Source organism: Rhinolophus sinicus, chromosome 17, assembly GCF_057876585.1.
Source record: "Rhinolophus sinicus isolate RSI-liver-muscle chromosome 17, RSI-T2T, whole genome shotgun sequence".
NCBI lineage: Eukaryota > Metazoa > Chordata > Mammalia > Chiroptera > Rhinolophidae > Rhinolophus > Rhinolophus sinicus.
Genome location: NC_142517.1, coordinates 165,243,937 through 165,257,036, shown reverse-complemented (window position 1 = coordinate 165,257,036; position 13,100 = coordinate 165,243,937). Strand labels below are relative to the sequence as shown.

General features: G+C 32.7%; 1 protein-coding gene across 1 annotated transcript in view; it reads right to left on the bottom strand.

Moving 5' to 3' along the window:
* AGPS (alkylglycerone phosphate synthase) overlaps positions 1-13,100 on the bottom strand; it is a 122,639-nt gene that overhangs the window by 33,654 nt on the left and 75,885 nt on the right. The window contains exons 12-14 of the mRNA XM_019739330.3: positions 9,294-9,345; positions 5,000-5,076; positions 3,036-3,148 (exon numbers count right to left, since the gene is read on the bottom strand). Coding sequence (XP_019594889.2) covers positions 3,036-3,148; positions 5,000-5,076; positions 9,294-9,345 — 242 coding nt within the window. The remainder of the gene's footprint in view (positions 1-3,035; positions 3,149-4,999; positions 5,077-9,293; positions 9,346-13,100) is intronic.

The window sequence follows — 13,100 nt, the reverse complement described above, 5'->3', positions numbered from 1 at the left end:
TGGGGGTAGGGAGTCAAATACAGTTCCAAAGCAGAAAGGAAACTAGTGAGAAAATTGCTGTGGAAGTGCTTGGAGGAAAATAACTGAGCCCATACTCCAGATGGGTATGACACAGTCAGACACTAAGTCCAAGAGCAAAAACACTACTAATCCAGGAAACAAAAACAGTTCATCCCGAAAATAGTGATAGAAGGAAAGGGAAGGGAAGGGGAGGGGAGGGGAGAGAAGGGAAGTGAAGGAGAGTGAAGACTAGAAAATGGTTGAAAAGACCTGCACTGGGAATCTTTGAGAAGGTGCACTCTAAGCATGTTTTTGGTGAGAAGTAACAGGTATGAACATTTAGTAGGCCTGTCCCTCTTACATGAGGATGAGAAAAAGTCCTACTTTGCAGTCTCAGGTCAAGCCATTTTTCTTTAGACCCTCTTCTAATATCTGTGTGTGTGTGTGTGTGTGTGTGTGTGTCGGGAGGGCGGGGTTCTGTTCCACTTTGGAATCCAGTTTGACAAACCACACAGAAACATACACTCTCTTATTTAAAGCAGGAAGAAATCGATGTCCATTCTAAATTCATAAGCTCCGAAGGAGAAGAAAAGTCTCTGGGTTTGCTTTTCTGAATCACTGGTTTCCCTGCGAATATAGCCTTTTCAAACTTCTCTGTTTTTCAGCTTTCAGAACTATGGATCTTCTAGCCAGAATTACCTTAAGATACGATATGTAAAAAATAGTAGGGCTTAGAAATTAAATGCTTCTAACTTGCCACTTTTGCAGCCACTCCAAAACACTATACTTAGATTTAAACTGCTTTATGTTAAAACAGCAACATCCATCCCCTACTTCCTACTCCCCATCACAAATTTCAAACATCAATTAACAAGGTTCTTAAACAAATTTAAACCTGTTTCATGAGGACAGACTGGGAAGACTAATGAACGAGGAATGAGACAATCTTTTTACATAAAAGAGCCATCTGGTGAACCTAATCACTCTCATGTTGAATTACATTAAACAACTTAAGCACATACTTTAAAAATAATGATAACATATTACCTCAAGTTCTATGGTAAATGTCAATACATTTGTTATGATTGCTGACAGGTCATGTTTATTCGGCTTAGCGATGTTTATTCTGCTTAGTATATTAGCAAACATAGGAAAACAACCAAACTATGATTATTCAACATTTGGCTATTACGTTCTGTTGGATTATATGTGTACAAAGGTATGTAACAGTGTTAGGGTAGGAGTGGCAGGCAAGGAGGAGAAATGGCTAAGATAACAAAAATGTTGTAAACTGTTGGGAACACTGCATTAAAAAGCAACCATTTTAAAGCCAATGAGGTGGTGGGAACAGAGGCTAAACCAAAAGGACGGAAAATGAAGGAGATTGATAATGCCCTAACTCAAAGTAAAATACAGGAGCTAAACTAACTTAATGGAAACTTTAGCAGAAAGAAATTTAGTACCAGAAGGTAAAGGGGTGGGGGGTGGGAGATAAGGGTAAGGGGGATCAAATATATGGTGACGGAAGGAGAACTGACTCTGGGTGGTGAACACACAATGGGATTTATAGATGATGTAATACAGAATTGTACACCTGAAATCTATGTAATTTCCCTAAAAATTGTCACCCTAATAAGTTAAAAAATAAATTAAAAAAAAAAAAAAAGAAAGAAATTTAGTGGTGCTTTCCTCCATGCCATTGTGCAGAAGGAAAAACGATTGAGGAGTAAGGGTTGAAAGAAAGAGTGGAATCTTAAATAAGAAAACTATCCTAGAGAGACTGGGGTAGGTTGTAGGGGTGAGGGTGGGGTGGGAAACAGGACTTCTGCTAGAAAACCACACAAAGATATTTCCAAATATCAAAAAAATCAAAATAGCTCTAAGTCATCTGCCTAATGACAGCCTGGATTGTTCAACACAGATTTCTGCATCTAAATGAAGGGAGCCAGGATGAAAGTACGTTAAGAAACTAATTGTATGTAGCAAACAGTAATAGCAAAAAATGAAACCTGAATCAGAGTCCAAGTTTTTAATGCTTTATCCTTGCTTTAAACGGATACTTCATCTCCAATAATTTATTTTTAATGGATGAATTTAACACAGGTTTTGTTTAGTATAAGCAAACTGCTAGAATTAAATCAATAGCTCTGGGCCTCGGTATCAGTATCTAAAAAGACCTAGATTCATTTTAAGGATGAGTCCGTCTTACTTTTAAGTTGTGAATGGCTGGTGTTACAAGAGAAAAACAAAACTGGCATTACATGAAAAGACAGTTCATGATGATTGGTTGCTCAAATGAAATAAAACTGACAAAATGGTTCTGATAAATACCTAAAGATTAAAATACACCTGGAATAAAAGTAAACATTCACAAAGAATGCAGATTAAGCATAATGTGTATGATACATTTCAAGTTCTGAAATAAAAAAAGAAGACGAGTATCCAGAAAACTGTTAGTTTATGTACTTAAGAAAGGAAAAAAATGTGGTCCTGATAAATGGCATTTGCACTAGAATTCCCATTGATCAATCTTATAATCCATCAAGCAGACAGACAGAAACCACCCAATCATTATTCAGTTGGTTATAAATGTGAAATGTTTTCTGTTTCTTTATACCGGCACAAAACAGTAAGTGACAGGGGGTGGAGTATACGTAATTTATCAAACATTTTGATTAAACACAATTTCCTTTTAAAAACATACTCATAGGATGTTTTATACATATACTATTACCACTAAATAGTAACATGACTATGAATTTTTTTCATATTTCACTCTAGCACAACAGCAAATATTATACAATTAGCATTAATGGAAAATACAATAAAATATTCAATATATCATATATATGTGATTAGACAAGAGCAATATACCAATCTAACTTCCTGCAAATTTTGAGAGTAAACCAACACAACATTTTAAGCTGTGATATATTACCATAAATTTAATACTAGAAAGGGTACATTAACAACTGCTTGGAGATACCAGAATTTTAGCTGAACTTTCTCTTGGCATTATGAACTTAAAGCCATACCCAAATTTTGCAGCAATGTCATACACTTGTTTTTCATGTTGAAGAACCTTCTCACGGTCTCCTTCAAACAATAATGTAGCAACACTTAGCTGATTTGGATCAAATCCTTTAAACTACAAAAGGAAAAAAAAAAGAAAGAAAAAAGAAAATTATTATTACAGATAAGTCTTATCCTACAAAATACTACATCAAAATACATTTTGCTCTTTTTACCTTCTGATCTGGGCTCAAACACACCAACTCTTTAAAAATTGACCTTTGGAACTTTAGATGCCAATCAAAAAGAATGCTTAATGCACCTTTTTAGGTCATTACAATATAATAAAACTATGAAAAAACACTTCATTTCAAAGTATGCCACAGTGTCAATTGTAATGACATACTGATATGTAAACACAATAACTTATGAAAATTATACCTAATAAAGAATCAAAACTACCAAAATGATAAAATATAGTAGAGTAGCAGAATGTCGGGAAAAAAAATAAAAGCACCAGCATCCTTACATACTACAATAAGTTCTTATTAAATAATATATTCAAAGGAGATCTTATGCATAAACTTAAAATACAAAATATCTAAGAATACTCTTAAAAGGAAATGCATAACTTCATTATGAAAACATGTCTAAAAAAAGTTGAGAAAGACGTATGTTCCTGAAGGCATAAACTAAGTATTATAAACGTGTCAATTCTTGCTGAAATTAATAAACTAATTTTTTCCAATTCTAGTAAAAATCTCGATGGACTTCCTAAAATGGGGAAGAGTTTCTAAAATTTTTCTAAGATAATAATAAACAGAGAGGTGATGGTGACAAGGAAAATTCCAAAAAAAAAAACCAATAGGGAGAACTAGACCTACAGTAATTAAATCTATTTACTTTTTTAAGAACAAAAGCTCATTTAAAAAAATCTGATATATTAAAATGGAGCCCATTTCTTGGATAAGTAATCAATGTCAGAGAAGCAAAGATTAGTTAGTTAATAGTGCTGTGCCAACTGGTTACCAATTGTGGGTGGGAGAGATAAAGATTAATTTAGATCTTTATCTCACATCATCAAATTGAAAAAATTCAAATCGTAATAAAGATTAAAAAAAAGTCTTTTAAGTTCCCATTTAACAAAAAAGCAAGAGAAGAAAATGGTTCTAATCATAGTTCTGGAGGAAGGAAGGCTTTCTAAGCATAGTAGTAATTAAATCATCACAGGAAAGATAAAAATTTGAAACTTTTGCATCAAAAAGAATAACTCTTATTTTAAAGGGAGTTATCTGACTGGAAAAATTATTTACAACCTTTATGACAAAGGCATCTAATAATTCCATTACTCAAAGGGCACACACTGAAGCACCAAGTAAAAAAACATGAAGCTGTCACCCCTGGAGAAATAACCATATTCCACTAATTCACAGAAAAATTTTATCTAGGAAATACAGGGAAATGGTCAGTCTCATTGGAGTTTCAAGAAACATCATCTAAAATAAAGTACTATTTCCCCCCCAAGATTCAATAAATTTAAAACATAACAAAACGAAACTCACACAAGCAACAGGAAGGATGCAACAAAAAAACAGCATGCGTGTATTGCTAGTAGCAGTAGTGTAAGCTGGTATAAACCATTAGGAAAGGATTTCAGCAAAAAAAAATCTATACTCTTATTTCACTTCCAGATATCTACTATAGAGGAAAAAATGCAAACTATAGAAGATGTTATATGCATGAAACTGTTTAATACAGTGTTATTTTTAGGAACTTCAAACCTGCAAAAAATTAAAAATTTTTGAAATCGAATGTCATTGATATACTTAAATATTTATTCCACCACAAAAAATAATAATTATGAAATGTACACTGCAACATGAAAAAACATACAATAGGTTCATTATATGAAGGGGGAGATGGCAAGAAACAGAAAGCGTTACTATCCTAAGCATTTAAAAATTTAGCATTTTATAAAAATTCTTACCTTTGTAATATAAAACTTTTTTAATCCATCCAAAAACGATGTAAAAATAGAGGAAACCTGAGGTTTTAGAGCATGACCTAAGAAAAAAAGTTAATATTTTAAATTAACCAATTCTATGTTTTTCAGAAGATCAACAGGCTACTTTAACTTTGTATCCTAAAAGAAAGTGAACATTTTCAAGACTTTCATTTTTCAAATCTCCGTTTTATATATAACATATTGATTCTAAGATCTACATCTTTTATCTTTATCTCCTTTCAAAAGTCACAACTTTTTGTTTACACAACCTTCTTGGTTGTTTTATTTTTAACTCAAATTACTATATGTAATTAATACTACATGGAATTTAGATTACCTTTCAATGGTATAGTTTATACACAGTAAAATCACTTCATTAATTTTTATTTCATTAAGACCACCCAATGGTGACTGGTTTTACTTTTATTTTTTTTAATTATGCAGAAACCATTCAGAACTATAACCAGATATTGAGTCAATACCATGTTGAAGGTTGTTTCTTAATTAACTCTTATTTCATCCAGAATTCTTGGTGTAAAACTAGTAATTGCTTCCTTAATCACACCCAGAGTTAAAATTGCGAAAATAACATAAATGGTGTCTCAGAGTCTTTTAAATTAACATCTTTGCCTGCGGATTGAGCTTAATTGAATGAAAGTCTTTTACTGTTTTCTCACTGTTTTCAGAGTAGCAACTTCTTAACTCCCGTGACTGTTACATTTAAGAGTCATGCATCTGGCCTTAGTGCTATGTGACCAATTCAGAAAAATGTGGCACACCACTTGTATACAATTTTTATAAAGAATTTTAAAGCCCCTAGTAAATCTAAAATTATCTCCAAATAAAAAGTTTATTATTGAAAAAGACTTTAACGTTTGGGGATACTGTTTGTTTGACTTCAAAGACTGGTCTCATCTTTAAAACAGGTATAAACAGCAAAGTAGTTTTTTGGGGGGAAAAAGATTTCTGGGGTAAAAAAACTGTAACTTGCAGTCTTTTTTTTCCATTCATCTTTCTTTTAATTGAGTCTGAATCTGTGATATTTATTACATTTTTATTGCTTATAATAGGAAACTGCATTACATAGAAGACCAACTAATACTAAGTCTTCACCAGAGGCTAAAAGTTAGATATCCGTATTATAATTGAACAAAGCAAAAAACAAAAACGAAGGGCACATTAGATAGAGATCAACCTAGCAATTTTGTGAATACCTGAATCAGAAGTAAGGTTTGTTTGGTGATTGTTTTGTCTTTTACTGTAAATTGTCAGAGATACTTCTCTAGCATAACCAATGCTTTAAAAGATACCATTTCTAGTTTGTATAAAAGTTAGAAACAACCTCAAAATGTTCACTTCCTGTCATTAATGGAATTCATCTTACTTTAACAATTGGAAATAAATATATAAACATAAATGACTGAGTTTGTATGTTGCGTTCTTATAAGAAATTGAAATTATATGTTCCTCATACACATCTTCTAATCCATATAATCTTTACATAGGTACGAGGACTCCAAATGCTATTACTCTGATGTGGAATAATCCTTACGAGTATTATGTTTATTTTAACACACTGAAACTCATATGCATAATTTCCATTAACACTAGTAGGAGGAAGTCACATATATCCCTGATACTGAGTTGATGTGATAGCTTTGAAGCATAATTATTATAAGAGAATCTAACTTTTAAGTGGGTGAGGCATTAGTATTAACTGAATATATTAGTTTTTACTTATTCTTAAATTATTGTGGCTTATCAAATTAATTACATTCTAAATATATTCCAGCTATATAGTGTTTTATATTTTATGATAAACAAAGGAACTAGTTTCCAAATTTACTGGCTGGACAGTTTGATTAGGGAATTTTGTGTTGTTACAGTGTTAATTAAATAATTTTCAAGAATTTAACAAATATCTATGTTTCAAAGAAGTGAGCTGAGATAGTGGAAAAGTCTTGGGTGTTGCTGTCATACAGATTTGGGTTCAAACCCAGCTCTACCACACATGCCTTGTGGACGTTGGCTGAAATATTTAGCTTTTGAGTCGTCTGTAACTGGGATACCACTTGAGGAACAGTTGTGAGGAGATATTTGATAAACTGTGCGATTGATAATGTGGTTAATATTAGCACTACACTATGTGCTAGCCAACATTTGTTCACCCTCTTGCTATTTTAATAACTAAAATCAACATGTAAGTGCCTATTATGTGATAGGTACAGGAGACATAAAAATGAATGAGAAACACTAAATTTGGCGAACTAGTTTACAGAGGAAATCTGCAGATCATGTCAATATACTGAAAACATTTCATTTCAATATAATGTTTAGGGTTGTATCAGAGGAGTGATATTAAAAACATGAACAACTAATAATAAGGCTTGTGCTTTGTTAACAACTAACAGGGTACAAGCACTGACCAATCAGCCACGTAGCTGGGTCCAAGTCCTGGACACCCCTTACTGTGCTAAGCTTACTCTTCAATTGCGTGATCATGGAGCCAGGGCAGGGTACAAAGGCTTCAATGGGTACTAAGAAACCAAAAAGATTATTGCCTGCTAAGAAGCATGATCAGATCTGTATTTCGAAAGAATCACCTTGGTGGCCAAGTAAAGGGCAGAGGGAAAAGAGACATAGTCAAGACTGGAGAGGACAGAACCTACCTTACAACACACTCCTCAGAACAGTAGTGAAAATGTGGAAGAGGGATGACACACAACCAGAGGATCTTTTCTTTAAACCTTCACTTTGAATTGTTATAGACCCTAAGTATAAAATCTGGTCAAATCATAGTTAATTTTACCAAAGTGTCTATGTCTAACATAATTTACTACAATAATAGCACATAAATGGATAATAACATAGGCTTATTAATCAGATACATAGGTCTCTTAAGATCTAGATCTCTGCAGGAGGCTTGATTTTCATTTGATTTAACTATTGCATTTGTGGGACCCATTTATCTTAAACTTTAATCATTAGTACAGTACTTTGAAAGTAATTTACTTAAAGAGATAAAAGCCTGTGACCACTGTAGAAGACTTTAATTTAAAACTATCTCTTGATGTACCTGACTTCCTTAGTTAAGTTTTCCATAACTATAATAACCATTCTTACCTAAATTAAAATCTAAGCTCTTAGAACAAACAAAAGCCTGCCTCTGTTAGCCTTTAGTATTTATTATTGAGAAATCATTCCCATAATTTCAGAGACTGTTTTGAGGGTAAATTCTATAAACTTAAATTCCAACTAAATCTCAGCACATGGAAAATAGAGAAAAGCATGAAAATAGAATTGAAAACATGATGTTTAATACTTGTCAGAAAGTTTAACACTTTAAGCAAAATTGGGAGAAAAAGAAGCACATTTCAATACTACCGAATTCTCCACCTAAATATTCCAAGGGCACCTTAAATACAACCCATTGTGATGCCTTTTTCCCAACATCATCATCTCTTCTAGACTATTATTCAACTAATCCAATTAGTCAAACCAAAAATCCGGGAGTTCCCCTCAACTCTTGCTTTTATTTAACCTTCTACATCCAGTTGGCAAGCGGGTCTTTGAAAAACCTACCCCTTACTTTCTATCTCCACTGCTGCTGCCTTGATCAAGGACCCCCAAATCTGCCTCTTGTTTCAACTCCTCCTCCATGCGCGCACCATTCTAATCTACCCTGCATAACGCTAGCAGAATGCGCTTTCTAAAATGTTGATTTATTTTATTCCCTCTACAAAGAAACCCCTCTGCTGACAAGATAAAATCCAAATCTGTCCTGCAAAGCCTTAGTCCACCCATACAACTTATCTCTTGTAACAACTCTCTCCCCACCATCTATTTGAGCCACAAAGAATTAAAATATGCCACTGAGGTTTTACAACTTCATATTTTCTGCTGATAAGTGAACAAATTTGGGAGGAGAAAAGAGACCATCTCAGGCAGATTTCTATTCACCTTTTAAAATTTAGTGCAAGCATCACTCTCCTTTAAGGAGCCCTTCTTGACCTTCCACCCAACCTCAAGCAAAATCCAGCAGGATCAACCAACCCAGGGCCGCCAGTGCAGTCTTCTTTCACAGTGCCTCCAACACTCCTGCACTCATTCACTCATATAATTGTCTGTCCCATTAGACGAAGAGTTTCCTGAAGGATAGGAACTATGACATTACATCTTTCCAGCTCTGCACTCAGTATTCCTGTTGGCACATTAACTGATGTTTCATAAATTTTTGTGGTTTAACGAGATTTTTACATTACCACTTCTTACTTACCAAACTGAAACTGCTGGTTGTCCATGAGGCGAATAGATGCAGGAGCACATCTCTGTTTTTAAAAGAAAAAAATGTGATACAAATTTAATATGGTAAAGAAGCTAGACAGGTTGAATGTCATCTTTCTGTATTTGGGATCAAGAGCTTAGTTCCTAAGGATATATACAGGAAACAGTCTTAACTTTTTATATGATTTTATGAAGACAAAATATCAGTGGGTTCTATGAAATATTCGGATAGGAGAAATAGACATACACAAAACATACATATATCCATATGTTGCCAGATCTTTATCTGCAACAAGACTTGTTTAATGCCTAACAAAGACTTATGGAAACACCTAAAAGAAATACTAGGCCTTAAAGTGAATTAGTTTAAAACAAAGTAGAAATTTTAAAACCTAATATCAATGCCTACAGCATTATGCCATTTATGAATTCTAATGTGTCATCAGGTTCTTATACACGTTTAAAATAAGGATGACGACAGTGGAATTTTTGTGGGCCAAAGCACTTTAAAAACTTTTCACAGTGTCTTCATAGATAAGTCTAGGAATTGCTCCTTCTTTTTTATCCCTTCTCATAATCCATTTTAAATAGAAAAACTATCTGGCAGTGTCCAGAATTCTAAGATCTTTCAAAGTTATTTGTATGAAAACAGCAACAAAATTTTGAAGCATAACATTATGTATTTATACATCTAAAAATGCACCAGTGTCACATTTATCTAGGCACGCGATAAAAGCTGCAAGGAAAGAAAAATAAGGAAAGCAGATATTCATATTAATTTTGTGGTGCTAAAACACTACTGTACAAACACTAGCAAAGTTTAAGTTAGCTACAATTTTTTCCATAGAATTAAAAAGAATTGCATCCTAAATGGGATTTTTATTTTCTATGCAAATTTTTAACTTGGTTAAACTGCTACCAAGAGGTTGCTTTCAGATCACAAAATTTTGAATAATTTCATGAACTTTTAAAACATTTATCTTCTGAATATCATTTATTAATAAAATTTGTACCAACATAATGTTGATAACGAGAATCATTCAAAAGAACAAAACTTAATACATATCTTAACTATGTTATAACAGTTTTGCTATCACTTGCTTTTAATTGAACAAATACTTAATTTTTAAACAACTCATAATACACATTTTACTTCACCCAACAAAATGACTAGTTAGATTCTTATTCTGCATGCTATACAAATCTCATCTTTGCTACTAAAGATGAGATAATTCAACCTATATTTTTAAAAATCACTGCCAAATTTAAAGAAACAGTATTAGAGAATTTTATATACATAGTATTAAAACCTGTTGTGTTACATTTTATAGAATCCTATGGTTTCCAAGCTGCTTTCTATGTCTTTATTTAATATTAAGTTGATGCAAAAGTAATTGCGGTTTAAAAGGTTAAAATTTGCAAAAACTGCAATTACTTTTACACCAACCGAATATTAATATAAGAAACAACCCTGTCAGGATAGCAGAACTAGTATTATCCTCACCCATTTTACAGGTGAGGACATAAGAAACCAGAGAGGTTAAATGATTTGTTAGAGGTAACTGTTAAATTGTAAAGACTGAACTAGAACCAAGATATTCTGACTGCTAGATGAGCAATATTTCAAATATACCACACAAGCGCCAAAAAAATTACTAAAAACACACACAAATGCACACATACAGAGAGAGAGAGCTCAAGTCATATTTGAAACAAAAAATTACATGAAAATGATCTTATTTGCTATTTCCTGATCTTATTAAAAGTATAGAGTTATAAAATATCTACAACATGAGCAGTGTGAAATCTTGGTATAAAGGTATCTTTGTAGCTTCTAAAAATGTTACCAGTTTCCAATACAAAGGAGAATCAATTTTCCTAAAATGTTTTTATTAAAATGTGCACATCAATTTCTATTAAAATATATGAAGCCTGATTAGACCAAGTTTCATTTCTTCATAAAATAAGTAGAATATCATGTAACATATATATTTATGTGTTTTGGCATAAGCACATCAGTAAAACATGAGAAAGAATTCAGAGCCATTCTGTCATTATTGGGGGGAGGGACCTTTTAAATTCCTACCAACAACTTGTAAATTCCATCTCCTACTGCCACCCAGATTCTACGTCACCTGCTACAGCAGGTGTTACTAGTGAAAACAACAAGCATAGGCACACATACAACAGAAAATGGGGGAAAACATAAATTACACTTAGTATAGTAAATTTCTAGTGGAATTCAATCTCTGAAACAACTAAAATACAATACGCAGGCTTTGATAAAATCTTGGTTTGAAAACACTACCCACAAAATACATCTTGGGGACAACTGAAATAAACTGATTATAGAATATTAGATGGCCCTAAGAAATTACTGATTTTCTTAGACATGATAACGGTATTGTGGTTATAAAGAACACCTTTATTTTCAGAAGTTTTTAGAGGTCAAGTGTAATGATGTCTCCAACTAAATTTCAAATGGTACAGAAAACATAATACACAAACATAAAACAAAGCAAAAAGTTAACAACTACTGAACATACAAGACGGATATACAGATGATCACTATACTAGTCTTTCAAAGTTTCTGTATGCTTAAAATCTACAAATTTAAAAGCTGGAAAAGTAAGTAAGAAAGCTTCAGGGCCCTTGCTACATATATTAGCCCATATTGAATTACATTGAGCATGAATTTAACTTGACAGCTGAGTCACATAACTAGTCAGTCCTCCACTGCTCCTACTTACATCAAGGCAGAGTAGATGCTTACAGACTTATTACACTATAAGAGAAGAATAAGAAATTAAAGATTTTTGTATTTAGATAATACATACTAAATTAGTTTTCAACACTGACTTTTAACAAATTATCAAAATCAAACCATCAGCTTTATTAAGTCTCATGTTTTAATAATGCCGCATGTTTTTTAAAAGTCAGTAAATGGAGTTTTTCAGTTATTGCCACAAGTAAATTCTCAGAGGTAAAGCACTCAAATTAAAAAAGAGAATCTAGATTGTTTTATGAGCCTCTGGAAATTGTGCATCATTCTAAAAATACAGAGCGAAACAAAGTTTCTTAGAATTTTAAACTGAAAGTTGTCACTACAGAGCTAATTAAATAGAAGTCCCTATAATCAAAACACCAAAGTAATGTTACTATAATTTAAAAATAACTACATTCTGGGTTTCTATACCCATAGTTAAGATTAGGTTATGTTTCAATTGCTATAAAACTAATTTCTTAGGTAATATAACCTCGAAATATTTCCTTTAAAAGTTAGAGACATCAAAAATTCTGAGAGTCTGAACTCTACTTTCACTCCTACGCTATTCAATTATGCTTCACTAAGAGTATTCCATAGATTAGGAAAGGCGGAAAGGGGTCCTTGACTTAAAGTGACCCCTGGTGGTAGGTGATCAGAACTAACCTGAAAGGGAATATTTTCACCACGTGGAATGGTGGGTTAATGATAGATACAGGGAATTTAAGGAACACTCAAACAAAAATTGCTTACTTGAACTGAAGTTAATGAAATAATTGATTTCTTTCGCTCTTTCTTACTATGATAAATGTGCCCTTACTAGAATCTGCTCCTCATATCACTTGACTTGTACCTAAAGTGTACTTTATACTTAGTAAATAGTCTAAAAATATATGAGAAACTCATTATGGACTAATAAAGAACTATCAATTATCTTTGTTTCATCTGTGCAAAGAAGAAATAAATAACCACACTGTCCTAAAAGCGTGGGTATAGGACTAAATCAAATTGCTAGCAATTTCTTCCCTTTAATGA